Raw genomic sequence first — 21806 nt, 5'->3', positions numbered from 1 at the left:
CTAATATATGCTCAGTTTTTATGTGCATACCATGCACCAACGACAAAGATCCCCATTCCAAAATCTATCCCCTTCAATTTTTTTCATATCTACCATATCATACGAGTCAACTATATCTAACTTTTCTAAAATTCCGCTCACCTCCTTAACTTCTTTCTTGTTTATTTTGTGGTCAGACTTATCTGTTTCTGAGAGGAGGAGATTGAGGTACTCCACTAGTATAGTTTTGTTATCTATTTCTTCCTGTAACTCCCTTAACTTCTCTAAGAATTTGGACCATTTGGTGCATGGATGTTTAGTGATATTACTTCATTGTCTATGATAATTTTAGCAGAATGTAGTTTCCTTCTTTGACTCTTTTAATTAGATCTATTTTTACTTTTTCTTTGTCTGAGATCAGTATTGCCACCCCTGCTTCTTTTTTTACTTTAGCTGGAACATAATATATTCTACTTCACCTTTTTACCTTTTCTCTGTGTGTTTCTCTCTGCTTCAAATAGATTTCTTATAAACAACATATTGTAAGATTATGATTCTTAATCCACTGTGGTACCCTTTTGTTTTATGGGAGAGTTCATTCATTGACATTCAGAGTTAAGATTACTATCTATTTCTTTCTCTCCATCCTACTTCTCCCCATCCTGTTTATGCTTTTCTTTCTCCTTTCTCCCTTTCCCTCCTCACTAGGGTTTTGCTTTTGACCACTGCCTCTCTTGGCCTGCCTTTCTTTCTATCAGCCCCCTATCTTTTCTTTCCCTTTTCCCTTACTACTTCTTCCCTCCCCTCTATCCAACCCCTCCCTTTTCTTTCCCCTATCCTCTCCTACTTTCTATGAGGTCCATTATACTTCTATAACTAAGTGTTATTCTCTTTTTGAGCAAAGTCTGATGAGAATAAAGTTCAAATAATTCCCATTTTCTTCCTTTCTTTCACCCTGCTGTAATAGATTTTTGTGACTTTTCCTGTAATGTAATTTACCCTTCTCTGCCTCCTCCTTTCCTCTTCTCCAGCTTTTCATCACTGAATTAGATTTTGCATCATCACATTAAATTCAGCTTATACCCATGCCCTCTATGTATACCCATTTTCAATGGTGTAATAACAATACAGTTTTCAAGAGTTACAGGTGTCATCTTCCTTTGTAGGGTTTTAAACAGTTGGTCCTTATTAATAACATGTTCTTTTCTTTCCTGTTTACTTTTCTATTCCTCTCTTTAGTCTTGCATTTGAAGATTAATTTTTCTGTTGAGCTCTGTTCTTTTCATTGGGAAGGTTTGGAAGTACCCTATTTCATTGAATATCCATCTCCTACCCTGAAAGATTATGCTCACTTTTGCTGGACAGTTGATCCTTGGTTGTAATCCAACCTTTGCCTTATGGAGTATCCTATTCCAAACCTTCTGATTGTTTAATGTAGAAACTGCAAGGTCCTAAATAACCCTAATTGTGGTTCCATGATAATTAAATTGTTTCTTTCTGGCTGCTTACAGTAGTTTCTCTTTGGCCTGGTAATTTTGGCATTTGGCTACAATATTTGTCTGTGTTTTCAATTTAGGATCTCTTTCAGGAGGTGATCTGTGGATTATTTTGATTTTCTTCTGGTAATCTGAGTAGATACATTCTTCAAATTATATATATATATGTATATATATATATATATACATGTACACATACACACACATATATATACATACATATATATATGTATACACACACATATATACATATACATATATTCCAGCCCAATTCTGAATCACCAAATAAAACAGACTCTCCACATGAAAGACAGAACCAAAACATTTATTCAGAAACCAGAAAGTCAAATCTGCCATAGTAACAAAATCTATACACAGTAACAATGCAGAGAACAACACCATCCCCAGCCTTCACCCTCCTAGGCTTCCCACAAACCAGTTCAATTAAAAAAAATCATAAATATACACATATATGTATATGTCTGTCTCTTCTCACCATTGCTTTTTAGTGTCCTACAGGAATGCTAATGATTTTGGTAGATTTATAAAATTCAATTTTGCAAATTTGTTAATTATTTCAATTGTTTTTAGTTGACTCTTTGGGGTTTTTAATATAAATCATTCTCAAAAAGCAAAAATTTTATTTTCTCTTTTCCTATCCCTAGTGTCTAGATTTCTTTCCTGTTTTTATTGCTGTAGCTAGCATTGCATTTGTGGCAATAATGGGCGTCCATCCTTATTTTGTTGAAAGAGATTTTAATGTTTCTTTCTTCTATATAATGTTTGCTCTTGATATTACATAGATTTCATTTGCTATATTAAGAAAAGGTCCATTTATTTCTATATATTCCAGTCTTTTCAGGATTTGCAAGTATATTTTATTAAAGGTCTTTTCAACATCTATTGATACAATCTGGTGGTTATAATTATTTTGTTCTTTATATACCATATAGTCTTTTCTCTTTATACACTATGTAGTCTTACCTGATTTCTTGGCATAAATCTAACTTATCCAAAAATATAATCTTTCCAATATGTTGTTGTAACCTACTTCCTAATATATTATTTTAAATTAGTTCTTTCTCTGGATGTGGATGGCATTTTGCATCATGAATTCTTTCGAAATATTTTAGATCCTTGCCTTGTTGTGGAGGACTAAGTCTATCAAAAACAGTCCTTGCACACCGTGACTGTCACTGTGTATAATGTTCTCCTGATTCTGCTCATTTCACTCAGTATCAGTTCATATAAGTCTATCCAGGTATATCTGAAGCCCATCTATTCATCATTTCTTATAGCATTACAGTATTCTATTATATTTAAATGCCACAACTTGCTTAGCCATTCCCCAATTGATGAATATTCCCTCAATTTCTAGTTGCAGGCTACCAGAAAAGGAGCTCCTGTAAATATTTGTGTACATATGGGTCCTTTCCCTATTTTTTTGCCTTTTTTAGAACTTTAATTAATTTATTTGTTTTCAGTTTTCTACAATCACTTCCACAAGTCTTAGACTTTCTCTCTCTCCCCTCTCCCTCCCTAAGATGGCATGCAATCTTATATGGATTCTACACATATGTTCTTATTAAACACATTTTCACATTAGTCATGTTGCATAGAAGAATTAAAAAGAATGGGAGAAATCATGAGAAAAAACAAACTAAAACAAAACATAACACAAGAGAAAATAGTCTGCTTCATTGTGCATTCCAATTTCATAGTTCTTTCTCTAGATGTAGATGCCATTTTTACTCAAGAGTCCTTTAGAATGTCCTTGCATTGCTGTGAAGGGCTAGGTCTACCATAAACAGTCCTCACACGCTGTGACTGATACTGTGTACAATGTTCTCCTGGTTCTGCTCATTTCACTCAGCATCAGTTCATACAAGGCTTTCCAGGCCTCTTTGAAGTCCTCCTGTTCATCTTTTCTTATAGCACAGTAGTATTCCATTATATTCATATACCACAATTTATTCAGCCATTTCCCAGTTGATAGGTATTCCTTCTATTTCCAGTTCTTGCCCAGGACAAAAAGAGCTACTATAAATATTTTTGTACATGTGAGTCCTTTTCCCATTTTTTAATGATCTTTTTGGAATACAATCTTAGAAGCAGTATGGCTGGGTCAAAGGGTTTGCACAGTTTTATAGCCCTTTGTACATAGTTTCTATGTACAAAAATTGTTCTCTAGAATGTTTGGATCAATTCACAACTCCACCAACAACACATTAGTGTCATTATTTATCCACATCTTCTCCAACATTTACCATTTTCCTGTTTTGTCATGTTAGCTTATCTGATAGAGGTGATATGGTGTCTCAGAGTTGTTTTGATTTGCATTTCTCTAATCAACAGTGATTTAGAACATTATTTCATATGAGCATAATTTCTTCCTCTGTAAACTGTCTGTTCATATCCTTTGACCATTTATCAACTTGGATTCTTATAAATTCAACTGAACTCTCTCCCTATTTTAGAAAAGAGGCCTTTATCAAAGATACTGAAAAACTTCTTTCCTAATTTTCTGCTTCCCTTATAATCTTGCGTTGGCTGTGTACAAAACCTTTTGAGTTTTTATGTAATAAAAATCATACATTTTGCATTTCATAATGTTCTCTATATCTTGTTTGGTCATAAATTCTTCCCTTCTCCATAGAACTGACAAGTAAATTGAATGGTTTACTTTTCTGGTTTGCTTGTAGTATCAATCTTTACATCTAAACCACGTACCTACCCATTTTGACTTTATTTTGGTATAGCGTATAATGTGTTAATCTATACCTAATTTCTGCCATTCCATTTTCCAATTTTCCCAGGAGTTTTTGTCAAATAATGAGTTCTTATCCCAGAAGCTGGAGTTGTTCGATTTTTCAAATAGAAGATTGCTATAGTCATTGACTGTTGTGTCTTATGTACTTCACCTATTCCACTGATCCACCACTGCATTTTTTAGCTGGTACCAAGTAGTTTTGATGATTTCTGCTTTATAGTACAATTTAAGATCTGTTTCAGGTAGGCCGCCTCTCCTTGTATTTCTTTATCTTTCATTACCTTGATATTCTGGATCTTTTATCCTTTCAGATGAATTTTGTTATTATTTTTTCCAGCTTTATTAAATAACTTTTTGGTAGTTGTATTGGTATAGCTCAGAATAAGGGTAGTATCAGTGTGATATTCATAGTGCCTGCAGTAGCCATGAATATTCCAGCCCAGTTCTGAATCACCAAATACAACAAACTCTCCATATAAAAGACAGAACCAAAACATTTATTCAGAAACCAGAAAGCCAAATCCGTCATAGTAACAAAAATCTATACACAGTAACAATGCAGAGAACAACACCATCCCCAGCCTTCACCCTCCTAGTCTTCCCACAAAACAGTTCAATTAAACAAATCACAAGCAGGCACTCTTAAACAAAATTACAAACAAGCTATTTCACTTACACTGGCCAGCTGCCTTCTTGGCTGCATCCTTCCCAGCTCTGACTGGGCTCTGACTAATTTCCTCTCAACTCTGCTCTAACTCAACCTCTTCATTTTTCACCCTTCCTATTCCACCCCTTCAGAAAACTCCTTCCACCACAGGCTTCATGTGACTCAAACTCATGTGACTTAGGCTTCCATGTGACCCAGGGAGGTCACATGGGCCTATTAATGAATGCAAAAGATCTTCTCATTTAAATTACCATTACATTAATTTAAGTAGAATTGTCATTTTTATTTTTGATCAGTCCACACATGAGCAACTGATATTTTTCTAATTAGTTAGATCTGACTTTATTTGTGTGATAAGTTGTTTATATAGTTCCTGTGTTTGTTTTGGCAGGTGGATTGCAAATTCTTTCATGTCTATAGTAACTTTAAATGGAATTCCTCTTTCTATCTACTGCTGTTGGGTTATGTAAGTTAAATATAGAAATGCAGATGATTTATGTGGGTTCATTTTATATTTGCAGTTTTTATTTCTGTAAGTTTGTTTATTATTTCAAGGAATGTTTTATTTGATTCTCTAGGCTTCTCTAAGTATATCATTGTATCATCTGCAAATAGTCATAGCTTGGTTTCTTCTTTCCCTGTTCTAATTCTTTCAATTCCATTTTCTTCTCTTCTTGCTGAAGCTAATGTCTCTAGTACAATACTGAATAACAGTGGTGATAATGTACCTCCTTGTTTCATTCCTCATCTTACTGGAAATGCTTCTAGCTTATCCCCATTACATATAATGCTTACTAATGGTTTTAGATAAATGTTACCTATCATTTTAAGGAAGACTTCATTTATTTATATGCTCTCAAGTGTCATTAATAAGAACGGGTGTTGTTTTTTTGTCATAAGTCTTTTCTATTTTTATTAAGATAATCGTATGATTTCTGTTTGCTTTGTTGTTTACATGGTTAATGATACTGATAGTTTTCCTAATATTGAACCAGCCTTGCATTCCTGCTATGGGTCCTACCTGATCATAGTGTATTTTCCTCAACATAAGTTGTTGTAACTCTTTGCTACTATTTTATTTAAAAGTTTTGCATCTATATTCATTAAGGAAATTGGTCTATAATTTTTTTCTTCTATTTTGGCTCTTCCTGGTTTAGGTATCAGTACCTTGGTTGTACCATAGAAACATATCTGGTAGGACTTCTTCTTCATCTATTTTCCCCAATAGTCTATATAGTATTGGAGTTAGTTCTTTTTTAAATGCTTGATAGAATTAAGTTGTAAATCCATCTGGCCCTGGAGATATTTTCTTAGGGAGTTCATTGATGGCTTGTTCAATTTAATTTTCTGAAATGTGGTTTTTAAAGTATTTTATTCCTCTTCTGTTAATCTGTGTAGCTTATATTTTCATAAATATTCATCCATTTCACTAAGATTGTCATATTTGTTGGCATGTAGTTGTGCAAAATAGCTCTTAATTATTGTTTTGATTTCCCCTTCATTGGTGGTGAATTCACTGTTTTCATTTTTGATGCTGCTAATTTAGTTTTCTTCTTTCTTTTTTAAAAATCAAATTAGCCAAAGATTTATTCATTATTTTTTCTTAAAACAAGCTCCTAGTTTTATTCATTAGTTGAGTGGTTTTCATAATTTCAATTTTATTCATCTCTCCTTTGGTTTTCAGTATTCCTATTTTGGCATTTAGTAGGCTTTTTAGTTTGTTCTTTTTTGCCTTTTTAATTGAATGCCCATTTCATTCATCTCTTCTTTCTCTATCTTATTCATGTAAGCATTTAGAGATACAAAACTTCCCCTGTTAATGGCTTTTGCTACATCCCATAAGTTCTGGTATGTTGTCTTGTTATTTTCATTTATCTTGCTATGAATTGGGTAAAAGTGTCTATAGTTGATTCTCCTTATTTCTTTTTATACTAGTTCATTTTAAAATTTTATTGGTGTTATATTTGAAAATTAAGGTTAACTGGGAGACAATGTTCTGAGAATGATCAATTTATTAATTAGGCTAGCAATAACCAATAAATTGCTTCAATGGCCTCAGTGTCCAAAGGCTACAAGGTAGGGCTTACTAGCCTTCATATAGTGTTGGGAAGTACAAGACAACAAAGAACATATTTGAGTAGGTAGGTAAAACAATGCATTTGGTTACAGGGCTGACAGTTTCATGGAAGTGAGCACAATATCATTGGTTACATCAAGAAGAGTGGGCTAGCACTCATGTGGGGACTAGCAACCAGCCCTCTCGGTCTTAGAAGAGTGCTTGATTCAATTACAAGAACTATCTGCATGCTGAAGCTATTGATGGTAGACCAGAGATAGCAGACTACCTGACTCCTAGGAGACAACTCCTGTGACTAAGAAATGTTCATTATTTGAGTCCACCTGCATGAAAGTGGATGAGATTTCCTGTTGTGTACCTGCATTCCTCAAGGATAATAGATTTCCTTAAGGCAAAAATAGAACAGTGATTAGCAGGAGAACTGAATTTCTAAACTTAACTCAGGCAAAGAGACAAAAAAAGGTAGCTGGAAGCAATCATGCAAAATAGGACAGTAATACAGAATAGGATCAATTACAAGATAGAATCAATTATAAAATGTTACAAAATTGATTTTATTTCTTCATTTGGGTGTTTCTGGGGGGTCTGAGCTCTTCTTGGTCATTGCAGGTTATTATCTCTTTCCTAATATTCCTTAAAGAAGGAGGTGTAGAACCAATGTGAAACTCACAGCGTCCACAGCAGCCAGACTAGTGTACAGGTGAGGTGTATTCCTATCACAGCAACTTTGCAACTCTATATTTTATGATTCTGTTTTTACTTACATTTCTTCAGTTCTTTTTATCTGTTAGCATGATCACTTTTCAACACAGTATAGCTTGCAAATTCTATTCTGATGCCTTTCTATATGCACAGTTGTTTTAATGATGGCTTTGACATTGTTTTGAATTTCTTGCAAAATGCATAGCCTTATGAGTTTTGGCTTAGAGAAATTTTATTAACTTCCTAGAATAAGACTATGTTCCAGATGGTTCCTTTTGCTAAAATTCTTAATGCAGGGTAATTGGGAAAATAATTTATTAATGCTATTTTTGTTATTTCAAATAAGTTAGAACAAATCAACCAATATCAATCAAATTCTGAAACCTTTCACATATTTTATGTAATTACTGAAATACAATTCTAGAAGTAGTAATATAGCAACTTAGAGCTATGGGAGCAATTCTGTGAGAGGGGAAACAACTGATGTGTTTTCTTCTCTGTCAGTCTATAATGATATATTTTTCGGAAAGTCATAAAATCCCAAGACTATTTTCATCTTTTATAATTTTGAGTTACATAGTTTTACTGAGTTCCTAATAATTGGTAGAACTTGGGAGGAACAGAATCTGAAATTTACTGACAGTATTGATCTATAAATAAGTCTTTTACCTGCAATTAACAATTATTTAAGCAATGAAAAAGGAAATGATTTTGAATTGTCACTACTATGATTGTATTTCCTCATGGCTATAATAAAGTAAGTTATATTTGCAAAACGTTTTCATATTTTTTCTAATTTATAATTTATTTTTAGTTTTCAACATACATTTCCATAAGATTTTGAGTTCCAAATTTTCTCCCCATCACTCCCCTCCCTCCACCCTAAGACAGTGTGCGTTCTGATTACCCCTTCCCCCAATCTGCCCTCCCTTCTATCACACCCCTCCTTTCTCTTATCCCCATCCCCTCTATTTTTTTGGAGGGCAAGACAGATTTCTATATCCCATTGCCTGTATATCTTATTTCCCAGTTGCATATAAAAGCAATTTTTGACATTAGTTTCTAAAACTTTGAGTTCCAACTTCTCTCCCTTTTTCCCTCCCCAACCATCCCCACCGAGAAGGCAAGCAATTCAATGTAGGTTATACATGTGTAGTTATGCAAAAGACTTCCATAAAAGTCATGTTGTGAAAGACTAAACTATATTTCTCTCCATCCTATCCTGCCCCCAATTTTTTCCATTCTCTCTTTTGACCCATCCTTCCTCAAGCGTATTTACTTCTAATTATGTCCTCCTCCTCTTTGCTCCAACCTCCGCTTATACCCTTCTCCCCTACTTTCCTGTAGTGTAAGATAGATTTTCATAGCAAATTAAGTATGCATATTATTCCCTCCTTAAACCAAAAGTGATGAAAGTAAAGATTACTTTTCCCTTCTCACCTCCCCTCTCTTCCCTTTCACTAAAAAATATTTTTCTTGCCTTTTTAAGTGAGAGATAATTTGCTCCATTCTATTTTTCCCTTTCTCTTCCCAATATATTCCTCTCATCTCTTAATTTTATTTTTTAGATATCATCCCTTCATATTCAAATCACCCTATGCCATCTGTCTATATGTATATAATCCCTCCAACTACCCTAGTACTGAGAAAAGTTTCAAGACTTATAAATATTATCTTTACATGTAGAAATGTAAACAGTTCAACTTTAGTAAGTCCTTAATAATTTCTCATTCCAGTTTATCTTTTCATGCTTCTCTTGATTCCTGTGTTTCAAAATCAAATTTTCTATTCAACTCTGATCTTTTCATAAAAAATGCTTGAAAGTCCTCTATTCCATTGAATGACAATTTCCCCCCCTGAAGTATTATATTCAGTTTTGCTGAATAGGTGATCCTTGATTTTAATCCTTTCTTTGTCTTCTGGAATATCATATTCTAAGCCTTTTGATCCCTTATTGTGGAAGCTGCTAGATCTTGTGTTATCCTGATTGTATTTCCCACAATACTCAAAATTATTTCTTTCTGGGCACTTGGAATATTTTCTCCTTGACCTTGGAACTCTGGAATTTTACTACAATATTCCTAGTTTTCCTTTTGGGATCTCTTTCAGGTGATGATTGGTGGATTCTTTCAGGATGTATTTTACCCTCTGGTTCTAGAATATCAGGGCAATTTTCCTTGACAATTTCATGAAAGATGGTGTCTAGGCTCATTTTCTGATCATGGCTCTCAGGTAGTCCCATAATTTTTAAATTGTTTCTCCTGGATTTATTTTCCAGGTAAGTTGTTTTTCCAATGAGATATTTCACATTGTCTGCTATTTTTTCATTCCTTTGGTTTTGTTTTATAATTTCTTGATTTTTCATAAAGTCATAACTTCTATCTTCTCCATTCTAATCTTTTTTTTTTTATTTTTTTTTTTTTTATTTAGCTTTTAACATTCATTTTCACAAAATTTTGGGTTTCAGATTTTTCCCCTTTTCTCCCCTCCCCCCCCAAACGCCAAGCATTCTAATTGCCCCTATGACCAATCTGCTCTCTCTTCTATCATCCCTCTCTGCCCTTGTCTCTGTCTTCTCTTTTGTCCTGTAGGGCCAGATAGCTTTCTATACCCCTTTACCTGTATTTCTTATTTCCTAGTGGTAAGAACATTACAGCTGATCCTAACACTTTGAGTTCCAACTTCTTTAGCTCCCTCCCTCTCCACCCCTTCCCTTTGGAAGGCAAGCAATTCAATATAGGCCAAATCTGTGTAGTTTTGCAAATGACTTCCATAATAGTTGTGTTGTATAGGACTAACTATATTTCCCTCCATCCTATCCTGTCCCCCATTACTTCTATTCTCTTTTGATCCTATCCCTCCCCATGAGTGTTGACCTCAAATTGCACTCTCCTCCCCATGCCCTCCCTTCTATCATCCCCCCCCACTCTGCTTATCCCCTTATCCTCCACTTTCCTGTATTGTAAGATAGGTTTTCATACCAAAATGAGTAGGCATTTTATTCTTTACTTTAGTGGAATGTGATGAGAGTAGACTTCATGTTTTTCTCTCACCTCCCCTCTTTATCCCTCCACTAATGAGTCTTTTGCTTGCCTCTTTTATGAGAGATAATTTGCCCCATTCAATTCTCCCTTTCTCCTCCCAATATCTTTCTCTCTCACTGCTTGATTTCATTTTTTTTTAAGATATGATCCCATCCTCTTCAATTCACTCTGTGCACTCTTTCTCTATGTGTGTGTGCGTGTGTGCATGTGTGTGTGTGTAATCCCACCCAGTACCCAGATACTGAAATGTTTCAAGAGTTACAAATATTGTCTTTCCATGTAGGAATGTAAACAGTTCAACTTTAGTAAGTCCCTTATGACTTCTCTTTGCTGTTCACCTTTTCATGGTTCTCTTCATTCTTGTGTTTGGAAGTCAAATTTTCTTTTCAGCTCTGGTCTTTTCATCAAGAATGCTTGAAAATCCTCTATTTCATTGAAAGACCAATTTTTCCCCTGAAGTATTATACTCAGTTTTGCTGGGTAGGTGATTCTTGGTTTTAGTCCTAGTTCCTTTGACTTCTGGAATATCCTATTCCATGCCCTTCGATCCCTTAATGTAGAAGCTGCTAGATCTTGTGTTATCCTGATTGTATTTCCACAATACTTGAATTGTTTCTTTCTAGCTGCTTGCAATATTTTCTCTTTCACCTGGGAGTTCTGGAATTTGGCCACAATGTTCCTAGGAGTTTCTCTTTTTGGATCTCTTTCAGGCGGTGTTCTGTGGATTCCTTGAATATTTATTTTGCCCTCTGGTTCTAGAATCTCAGGGCAGTTTTCCTTGATAATTTCATGAAAGATGATGTCTAGGCTCTTTTTCTGATCATGGCTTTCAGGTAGGCCCACAATTTTTAAATTGTCTCTCCTGGCTCTATTTTCCAGGTCAGTTGTTTTTCCAATGAGATATTTCACATTATCTTCCATTTTTTCATTCTTTTGGTTTTGTTTTGTGATTTCTTGGTTTCTCATAAAGTCATTAGCCTCCATCTGTTCCATTCTAATTTTGAAAGAACTATTTTCTTCAGTGAGCTTTTGAATCTCCTTTTCCATTTGGCTAATTCTGCTTTTGAAAGCATTCTTCTCCTCATTGGCTTTTTGAACCTCTTTTGCCAATTGAGTTAGGCTAGTTTTCAAGGTGTTATTTTCTTCAACATTTTTTTGGGTCTCCTTTAGCAGGGAGCTGATTTGCTGTTCATGCTTTGACTTCATGTCTCTCATTTCTCTTCCCAGCTTTTCCTCCACCTCTCTAACTTGATTTTCAAAATTCTTTTTGAGCTCTTCCATGGCCTGTGCCCATTGAGTGGGCTGGGACACAGAAGCCTTGATTTCTGTGTCTTTGCCTGATGGTAAGCATTGCTCTTCCTCATCAGAAAGGAAGGGAGGAAATGCCTGTTCACCAAGAAAGTAACCTTCTATAGTCTTATTTCTTTTCCCTTTTCTGGGCATTTTCCCAGCCAGTGACTTGACCTCTGAATATTTTCCTCACACCCACCTCACCTCCTGATCCTCCCAGCCAGTGTTTGGGGTCTGAGATTCAAATGCTGCTTCCAGCCTCAGGGCTTTGGGCGGGGGCAGGGCTGCTATTCAGTGTGAGATTAAATTCAGATGCTCAGGTGAGGGCAGGGCTGCCTCTCAGGCTCAGTTCCCTCAGGGAGTTTATGCACAGACCTTCAACAATGGATCCAGGCTCCTGCCTGCTTGGAGAGCCCTGGTCTGCCGCTGCCCCTCAGCTTCTGTCTCCCGAGGGGGCCCAAGCCATGGGGGCACCCCACTCCCCCCTCGACCCACCAAAGGGACTCTCTCACAGACCCCCGTCACCTGTGGTTGGAGGTACTTGTGCGGCCGCTGGAGATCCCGTCCCTGAAGCCCGCTCGGATCTGTTCCTCTCGGTGCCGCGGCCACGGCAGGGCTGTACTCAGCTCCCAGTCCCGGTGCCCAGTCCGCAGCACGAAGGACCTTTTACGAGAGGTTTGCAGGTCTCTCCGGAACAGAAATCTCCCTCGCTCCAATGTTCTGTGGCCTCTGGGTGCAGAATTCGCCGTGAGTTACTTCTTTGTAGTTGTTCTATGGGTTGTGGGTTCGGAGCTATGTGTATGTGCGTCTTTCTACTACGCCATCTTCCTCCATTCTAATCTTTAAGGAATTATTTTCTTCAGGGAGCTTTGGGACCTCCTTTTCAAATTGGCCAATTATGCCTTTGAGGACATTCCTCTCTTCGTTGGCTTTTAGAATTTCTTTTGCCTTTTGGATTAGTTTATTTTTTAAAGTGTTATTTTCTTCAGCATTTTTTTGGCCTCCTTTAGCAAGCAGTTGGTTTGTTTTTCATAGTTTTCTTGCATCACACTCATTTCTCTTCCCAGTTTTTACTCTACTTCTCTTGATTTTCAAAATCCTTTTTGAGTTCTTCCATGGCCTGAGACTAATTCCTATTTTTCTTGGAGGCTTTGGATGGAGGAGCTTTGATGTTGTTGTCTTCTGTTTGCATGCTTTAGTCTTCCTTGTATCCAAAATAGCATTCTATGGTCTGATTCTTTTTCCAGTTTTTGTTCATTTCCCTAGTCATTTACTTGACTTTTGAGCTCTTTGTCAAGGTAGATCTCTGCTTCCAGTTGGGGTGGAAGGTGTGTACTGTCAGCCACTCAATTCCCGCACAATCTGTGGGCCTAGAGCTCCAGAAATAGTCATTGTCTCCTCCGCTGCAGTTGCTGTGACTTCTGTGGTTTCCTCCAACCCCTTCCCCCTCTGACACCATGAGGCTGGGGCTGGACCACTCCATTCTCTCACAGTGGTCCCACAGGCTTTCACCACTGACCTTCCATTTTGTCTTCACGTTTTGGGGTCCTGAAGTCTGGAAACTGCCACAGATGTGAGAGATTCAGTCTCCCCAAGGCCTGTTCAGGTCCTTTCTGTGCCACCAGAGCCCACATTGGTTTGTGCTCTGTGTCCTGCCCCCTACTTGGCATGACAGACAACCTTCTAGGTTGTCTTGGACTGGAGATTTGCTTCACTCCATCATTCTGTGGGTTCTGCAGCTCCAGGACTTGTTTAGAACAGTTTTTACAGGCTGGGCTTGAGGTCAGTGCTCTAGAAAGTGCTTGCTATTACTCCACTATCTTGGCTCTGCCCCCACATTTTCATATTTTTAGACTTCTAGAAATAAAAGCATTTGTATATGAACTGTTTGTTTTGAGAAGGCATTTTCTTTTAATTTGTCTTCTTTTAATTAGCCATACAGTAAATTTGATGAATAATTTTGTATGTTGCATGAATTCTTCCATCTGTTTGCAGGGCCAAGGTTAACATACCCTTTTTGTCTCTTTCTATACCCTTAATTTTTTTTAAAAGAGATTTTCACTAAATAGCAGATGGAGTCTTTAAAATGTATAAAATCATTCCTATATTATACTAAACATAAATATAAATGAAAGCTGTGAGCTAAGAACTGAAGTGTGTGCATTTACACAAACATATGTAGTCATCCAATTTCAACAGTTGCAACAAAGGGTAATATAAGGTGAATGCTATTTTTATTTCTCATCTCTTTCTTTGTAGGTATTGCTTCCATGACAGTACCAGTATATATCGCAGAGGTTTCTCCACCCAATTTAAGAGGCAGATTAGTTACTGTTAACACACTATTCATCACAGGAGGACAGTTCTTTGCAAGTGTTGTTGATGGAGCCTTCAGTTATCTTACAAAGGATGGATGGAGGTATGTGCACCATTTTTATATTTAGCTCTCAAATATGCAAATTATCAAATTTTTAGTACATCTAGGAGGAGAAACTGCAATGATTTAAGAAGCATAAGTAGCTTAAGGTTTCTTATGATTAGGCGCTTCTTAATTTATGTGACAGTACCTGACTGGAGGGTTTATTTACTCTTCAACAAAAAGTCTGAAAGTGGACAAATGCTAACAATTCAATTTAATAATAAATAGAATATCAATGTTGTGGTACTCATTTTTTATCTTTAAAATTTTTCTTCATTTTATTTTATTTTAAAAAGTTTCTACGTTCAATTTTATAGGATTTTGGATTCCAGTTTTTTTTTCTCCCTCACTCCCTCCTATTCCCTCTCTCCAAGATAACAAACAATGTGGTATAGGATATGCATGTACAATCCTATGAAACACATTTCCACTTTAGTCACATTATAAAAGAAAAATCACAACAAAAGTGGAAAACCATGAGAAAAAAAAACAAGCAAACAGAAAAGAAAAAATAGCATGCCTTGATCTTCATTCAGACTCCACAGTTCCTTGTCTGGATGTGGGTAGCAGTTTCCATCTCTAGCCTTGTGGAATTGTCTTAGATCATTGTATTGCTGAGAAGAGCTATGTCTATCAAAGTTGAACATCACAAAATGCTGCTGTTACTATATAGGATGTTCTCCTGGTTCTGCTCTTTTCATTCAGCATCAGTTTGTCTAAATGATTCCAGGTTCTTCTGAAATCTGCCTGCTCATCATTTCTTATGCCACAATAGTATTTCTTTACATTCATATGCTACAACATGTTCAGTCATTCCTCAATTGATAGACATCTCCTCAAATTCCATTTTTTTCCCACCACAAAAAGCACTGCTATAAAAAGTTTTGTGCATGTGACTCCTTTTTCCTTTTTAATGATCTCTTTGGGATTAAGGCCTAGTAGTGATATTTCTAGATCAAGGGGCATTCATAGTTTTATAGTTCTTTGGGCATAGTTGCTCTTCAGAATGGTGGGATCAGTCCACTAGTCCACCAACAATGCTTTATTGTTTCAATTTTCCCCATCTTCTCTAACATTTATTGTTTTCCTTTTTTGTCATATTAACCAATCTGATGGTGGAACCTTAGAGTTGTTTTAATTTGCAATTTTCTAATCAATGGTGATTTAGAGTGTTTTTTTGTATCAGTATAGCTATCTTTAATTTCTTCCTCTGAAAACTGCCTGTTCATATCCTTTGATCATTTATCAACTGGAGAGTGACTTGTATTCTCATAAATTTGAAATGGGTCTCTACATATTTTAGAAACTAGGCCTTTATCAGAGACATTGATTGTTAAATATTGTTTCTCAGCTTTCTGATTTCTTAATAACCTTGGTTGCATTGACTTTGTATGCACAAAGCTTTTTAGTTTAATGTTACTAAAATGATTCATTTTGCATTTCATAATGTTCTCTGTTTCTTGTTTCATCATAAATCCTTCCTTTCTTCGTAGATTTGACAGTAAAAGTATTCCTTGCTCTCCTAATTTGCTTATGGTATGTCTTTTTTTTTTTTTACTTTATGTCTAGACTCTAAATCACATGCCCAGTTTGACCTTATCTTAGCATATGCTGCATGATCTTGGTCTATGTCTAGTTTCTGCCATACAGTTTTCCCAGGAATTTCTGGCAAATACTGAGTTCTTATCCCAGAAGCCAGAGTCTTTGGTTATATCAAACATAGATTACCATAGTGTTTTGTGTCTTGTGTATCTAACTTATTCCACTGATCCACCAGTCTATTTCTTAGCAAGCACCAAATAGTTTTTATGTTGCTGCATTATAATATAGTTTTATATGTAGGGTGACTTTACCATCTTTCTTTGCATTTTTTTTATGAATTCTTTTTATATTCTTGAACTTTTGTTCCTTCAGATGAATTTTGTTATTGTTTTTTCTGGCAGTATCAAATAATTTTTTGGTAAATTGATTGGTATGGCACCGCATGAATAAATTAACTTAGGTAGAATTATTATTTTTATTATATTTGCTTGGCCTACCCATGAACAACTGATACTTTTCCAATTGTTTAGAACAAAGTTTGTTTGTGTGAAAAGTGTTTTGTAATTTTGTTCTTATAGTTCCTGTGTTTGTCTTGGCAGGTAGGCTCCCAAATATTTTATATTGTTTATGGTTACTTTAAATGGAATTTCTCTTTCTATCTCTTGCTGTTTGGTTTTGTCAGTAATATATAGAAATGTCTGTGATTTATGTGGGTTTACTTTATAGCCTACAACTTTGCTGAAGTTGTTAATTATTTCAAGTAATTTTTTACTTGATTCTGTAGAATTCCCTAAGTATATCATCAAATCATCTACAGAGAATGATAGGTTTGTTTCTTCTTTACATATTCTAATTCCTTTAGTTTATTTTTCTTCTCTTATTGTTAAAGCTAGCATATCTAGTGCAGTATTGAATAACAGTGGTGATAATGAACATTCTTGTTTCATTTACAATCTTTTAGAAATGCTTCTAGCTTATCCCCATTACACATGATGCATGCTGATAGATGCTACCTATCATGTTGAGGAAGACTACATTTATTCCTATGCTCTCTAGTGTTTTTAATAGGAACAGGTGTATTTTATCAAATGCTTTTCTGTATCTATTTTTTTCTTCTTAAGAAAAGTTAATTTATTTGTTTTTAGTTTTCAACACTCACTTCCATAAGTGTTAAATTATATTCCCCACTCTTTTCTCCCCCTCTCCAAGACAGCATATAATCTGATATAGGCTCAACATATACATTTTTGTTAAGCATATTTTCACATTAGTCACATTGTATAGAAGAATTAGAATAAATGGGAGGAACTATGAGAAAGAAAAAAGCAAAACAAAAGAAAAAGGAAAGCAAATAGTATGTTTTGATCTGCATTCAGACTCCACATTTCTTTTTCTGGATGTGGAAGGCATCATGAGTCTTTTAGAATTTTTTTAGGTCCTTGCATTGTTGAGAAAAGCTAAATCTATCAAAGTCAGTTATCACACACAGTGACTGTTACTTTGCACAGTGTTTTCCTGGTCCTGCTCAATTCACTCAGCATTAATTCATATAAGTATTTCCAGGTTTTTCTGAAATCAACCTGTTCATCATTTCTCATCACACAATAGTATTCCATTACCACAGCGTGCTCAGCCACTCATCAATTGTTTGGCATCTCTTCAATTTTCAGTTCTAGGCCACCACAGAAATAAATGCTATAAATATTTTTGTACATGTGGGTCCTTTTCTTATTTTAATGATCTTTTTGGGATACAGAAGTGGTATTTTTGGATCAAAGTGTATGCATATTTCTATAGCCCTTTGGTCATAGTTCCAAATTGTTCTCCATTTCCCTTGTAATTGTTTCTCCTTTGGCCTGCAACCCTTAGGGTCTTCCCCTCCCAGTTCAATTTTTTTCATTAATTAAAAGGAGTATCCCTTGAGTCATTTAATTTTTTTAAAAAAATTAATCAATTTTTTCAAATTTCTTTGTTTTCAAATTTCAACAATCACTTCCATAAGTTCCAAGTTTTCTCCTCCTTCTTTCACCTCCGTCCCCAAGACAACATACAATTTCATATGAGCTCTACATATACATTCTTCTTAAACACATTTTCACATTAGTCATGTTGCATAGAAAAATTAAAGTGAATGGGTGAAAGCATAAGTAAAACTAAACAAAACCAAACATATCAAAAGAGAAAATAGTCTGCTTCATTCTGCATTCTGACTTCATAGATTTTTGGATGTGAATGGCATTTTGCATCATGAATCTTTTGGAAATGCTTTAGGTCCTTGCTTTGCTGCAGAGAACTAAGTCTATCAAAAACTGTCTTCACACATGATGGCCATTATTGTGTAAAACATTCTCCTGGTTCTACTCACTTCACTCAGCATCAATTCATATAAGTCTATCAAGGTTTTTCTGAAGTCAGGCTGTTCATCATTTCTATTAGCACAATATTGCATTCATATACCACAAGTTGCTCAGTCATTCCCCAAATGATGGGCTTCCCCTTTGATTTTATGTTCTTGGCCACTGCAAAAAGAGCTGCAACAAATATTTTTGTACATGTGGATCCTTTTTCTATTTTAATGATCTCTTTGGGATGCAGCTCTAGGAGTGGTATTGCTGGATAAGTGTACGCACAGTTTTATAGTCTTTTGGTCAAAGTTCCAAATTGTTCTCTGTTTCTCTTTTGGCATGCAACTCTGAGTGTCTTTCCTCTCAGTTTGATTTTTTTTAATTAAAGGCACTTTGACCCACTTCTTAAAGAGACCTATTCACTGATTTAACATTACATTACTCAAAGTGATGAAAGGAATTTAGCCAAAAAAATGCAGGGTTTCCCATTGCAACCTGGGCCATTTCTAGTTGTCCAATGGACCCAGATGACTCTGGAAGAGAATTTGAGGCTTAGACTTTGCATGGCCTTCCATCACTCAAATCAAAGTCAACTGCAAGTGATGTCATCATCTCCCTGATGCCACGGTCCTCTTCGAGAATGAAGGATAAACACAACATAGTTCTGCCTCCCATTTTCCTCTTCTCCCTGTACAATCCTTTTTTTCACTCCTTAACTAATTTTTTCATATCATCACATTAAAATCAAATCATACTCACACTCTCTGTCTACATATATATCATTTTAAACTGCCCTTCTCAATAATTACAATTATTATCTTCCCATGTAAGGATGTAAACAGTTTAATCTTATTGAATACCATGTTGTTGGTTTTTTTCTTTCCTGTTTACTTTTTTATTCTTCTCTGGAGTCCTGTATTTGAAGATCAAATTTTCTGTCCAGCTCTGGTCTTTCCTTCAGGAATGATTAAAAGTCCCCTATTTCATTGAATGTCTATCTTTTACCCTGAAAGGCGATGGTCACTTTTGCAAGTCCTGGAGCAGGAGTGGAGAGAGGCTTGTGTTAGTACTCAGGCAGAAGCCAGGAGCAATCATCCCCTAGACCTGCAAGAAATAAAACCCTGGAGCTCAGAGATCAGCTGTAAGGGCAAAATAAAAATTTTGTAGAACTGCTCAAAGATTTTGACCCTCTAAGAATGTATAAGGCATGGAGTATGTTATGTTACATACTTTTGTGTTTGTTTAAGGCCATTTAACCACCCTGGCAATGAGTTGTTCTGTTGCTATGTATTTTGTAAATGTGAAGTTCATGACATGTTTATTTTGTGAGAATTACATTGCACTTATTTCTTAAGAGCCAGGTACAAGCTGCCGATGTAGTGGACATGATAGATCTTGGGGCTGAATAAAATGTTAATGAGATAATAAAATTTTCCCTGCCCATTAGGAGACCTTGGGTAGAGTCGATTGGGGGTGAGATTTGACTAAGTTGGAACTTGCTTGTGGGGAAGCTTGTTTGGAGAAGGGCTTCTACACCTTTTGGTACTAAGTTGATTGGGGGAGGGGCAAAGCCAAGATAACAGAGTGAGAGCACAGACTCACCTTACCTTTACCACAGATTCCTTCAGATACCACTAAAAAGACAATCTGAACAAATTTTAGAGTGGCAAAATGCACTAGGCATATTTCCAGCCCAGGACATCACAGAAAGTCTACAGGAAAGATCTGTTACATGGGACTGGGGGAGCACAGACTACCCAGGCTGCACCAGCACAGACCCTGCTATAGCAGAGCAGAGCAGGAACCACCTGGGCCAGCCTGAAGCAGAAGTAACAGTGCAGATTCTCAAATGTATCAGCACAGAATGGAAGTCCAGTGGAACTGAGTGAAAGAGAAGCACAGATTATCGGTCCATAGATTAAAGGTTTGAAAGTAACCTACTTGGACTTTCAAGAGTGAAGATGGCAGAATGAACTGCAAGTGCTTGTACTCTCCCATTGTGAATTTTGAAAAACCCAGCAAATGTTTCCCCAAGAAAAATCCTGGAATAGTGAGATCAGCTGAAGGGGTAAACAGTCTTTTAGCTTGGGAGTCTAGGGAGATTATCAAGAAGAGTGCTTCTTGGTGTGGCTGAAGGAGATCAGTGCAGGGCTGGAGCTGTCCCAAACAGCCCACCTCAATGAACCAGAAGGAGATTCCAAGCCCCAGGGTAGTGGAGCCTGTAAGCACCAACAACAGGACCACATGCATGCCTTAGTATAGCCAGGGGAATGGAGCAGACACCAGTGCTGACAGGGGTTCACCAGGGGCTGAGCCTGCCTTTGCTCTAGTTCAGGGGAAGAGGAGACCTCCTGTGGCTAGACCACTGCTTGCCCATACCTTATGCAAGGAGCTTCAGTATAACTCTAGGAAAATTCAGAAAGATTTCATCTAGCCTCTGCCTTGGCACACTAGCCAGCTCAGCACCAGGTAGGCTGCAGCATTCTAGCTTCAAGCTGAAAGAACCAGAGGCCACAACACACAAAACCTCAAGTTCCAAATACCAGAACTGTGAGATAGAGACCTCTGTGCCCCAGAAACAGAGATCCACTTTGAAAGCCAGGAAAAAGCTAATCATCATGAGAAGGAAACAAATCAGAAAAGAAAAGACCATAGAATCTTACTATGGGGGCACAGACCAAAATACTAATACAAAAGACATCAACATTGAGACTGTACTTACAGCTGAAACCTCAAAAGGGAATATGAACTGGACTAAAGCCCAAAGAGCATTCTTAGAAGAGTTCAAGAAGGATTTTAAAAGCCAAACTAGAGAGGTGGAAGAAAAATTGGGCAATGATTTTAAAAACATGAAAAAAGAAATAATGGAAGCATTTAAAAGGAAAATTGGGCAAATGGATAAAACCTAACTGGAAATGCAAAACCTAACGGGAAAAGCTGAACAAATGGAAAAGAAGAAACAAAAGTTAACTGAAGGAAACAATGTATTAAAAATCAGAATTGGGCAAGTAGAAGCTAATTACTCTATGAGACATCAAGAATCAGTCAAACGCAATCTAAAGAATGAAACAATGGAAGAAAATGTAAAATATCTCATTTGAAAAGTAACTGACTTGGAAAATAAATCCACAAGAGAAAAATCTAAGAATTATTGGTCTGCTGGAAAGTCATGATGAGAAAAGAAACCTGGACAATATCTTCCAAAAAATCATCAAGTAAAACTTGATAGTCCTAGATCCAGAGGGCAAAATAGTCATCAAAAGAATCCAATGATCACCTCCTGAAAGAGATCCAAAACTGAAAACCCCAAGGAATATTGTTGCCAAATTCCAGAACTATCAAAGTAAGGAGAATACACTGCAAGCAGCAAGAAACAATTCAGACTTCAAGGACCTACAGTTGGGATCACACAGGACCTTGCCTCTTCTACATTAAAAGATCAGAGGGATTAGAATATTATATTCCATGAGAAAAA

General features: G+C 36.2%; 1 protein-coding gene across 2 annotated transcripts in view; it reads left to right on the top strand.

Annotated features, from left to right (window-relative positions):
* Positions 1-21806, top strand: part of SLC2A13 (solute carrier family 2 member 13) — a 227900-nt gene that overhangs the window by 12225 nt on the left and 193869 nt on the right. For both annotated transcript variants that reach the window (XM_072654311.1, XM_072654312.1), the window contains exon 2: positions 14285-14444. In XM_072654311.1, the coding sequence (XP_072510412.1) occupies positions 14285-14444 (160 nt within the window). The remainder of the gene's footprint in view (positions 1-14284; positions 14445-21806) is intronic.

The sequence above is a fragment of the Notamacropus eugenii genome, chromosome 3, assembly GCF_028372415.1.
Source record: "Notamacropus eugenii isolate mMacEug1 chromosome 3, mMacEug1.pri_v2, whole genome shotgun sequence".
NCBI classification, from domain to species: domain Eukaryota; kingdom Metazoa; phylum Chordata; class Mammalia; order Diprotodontia; family Macropodidae; genus Notamacropus; species Notamacropus eugenii.
Note: the sequence above shows the minus strand (reverse complement) of the source record. Positions and strands in the feature narration are given on the sequence as shown.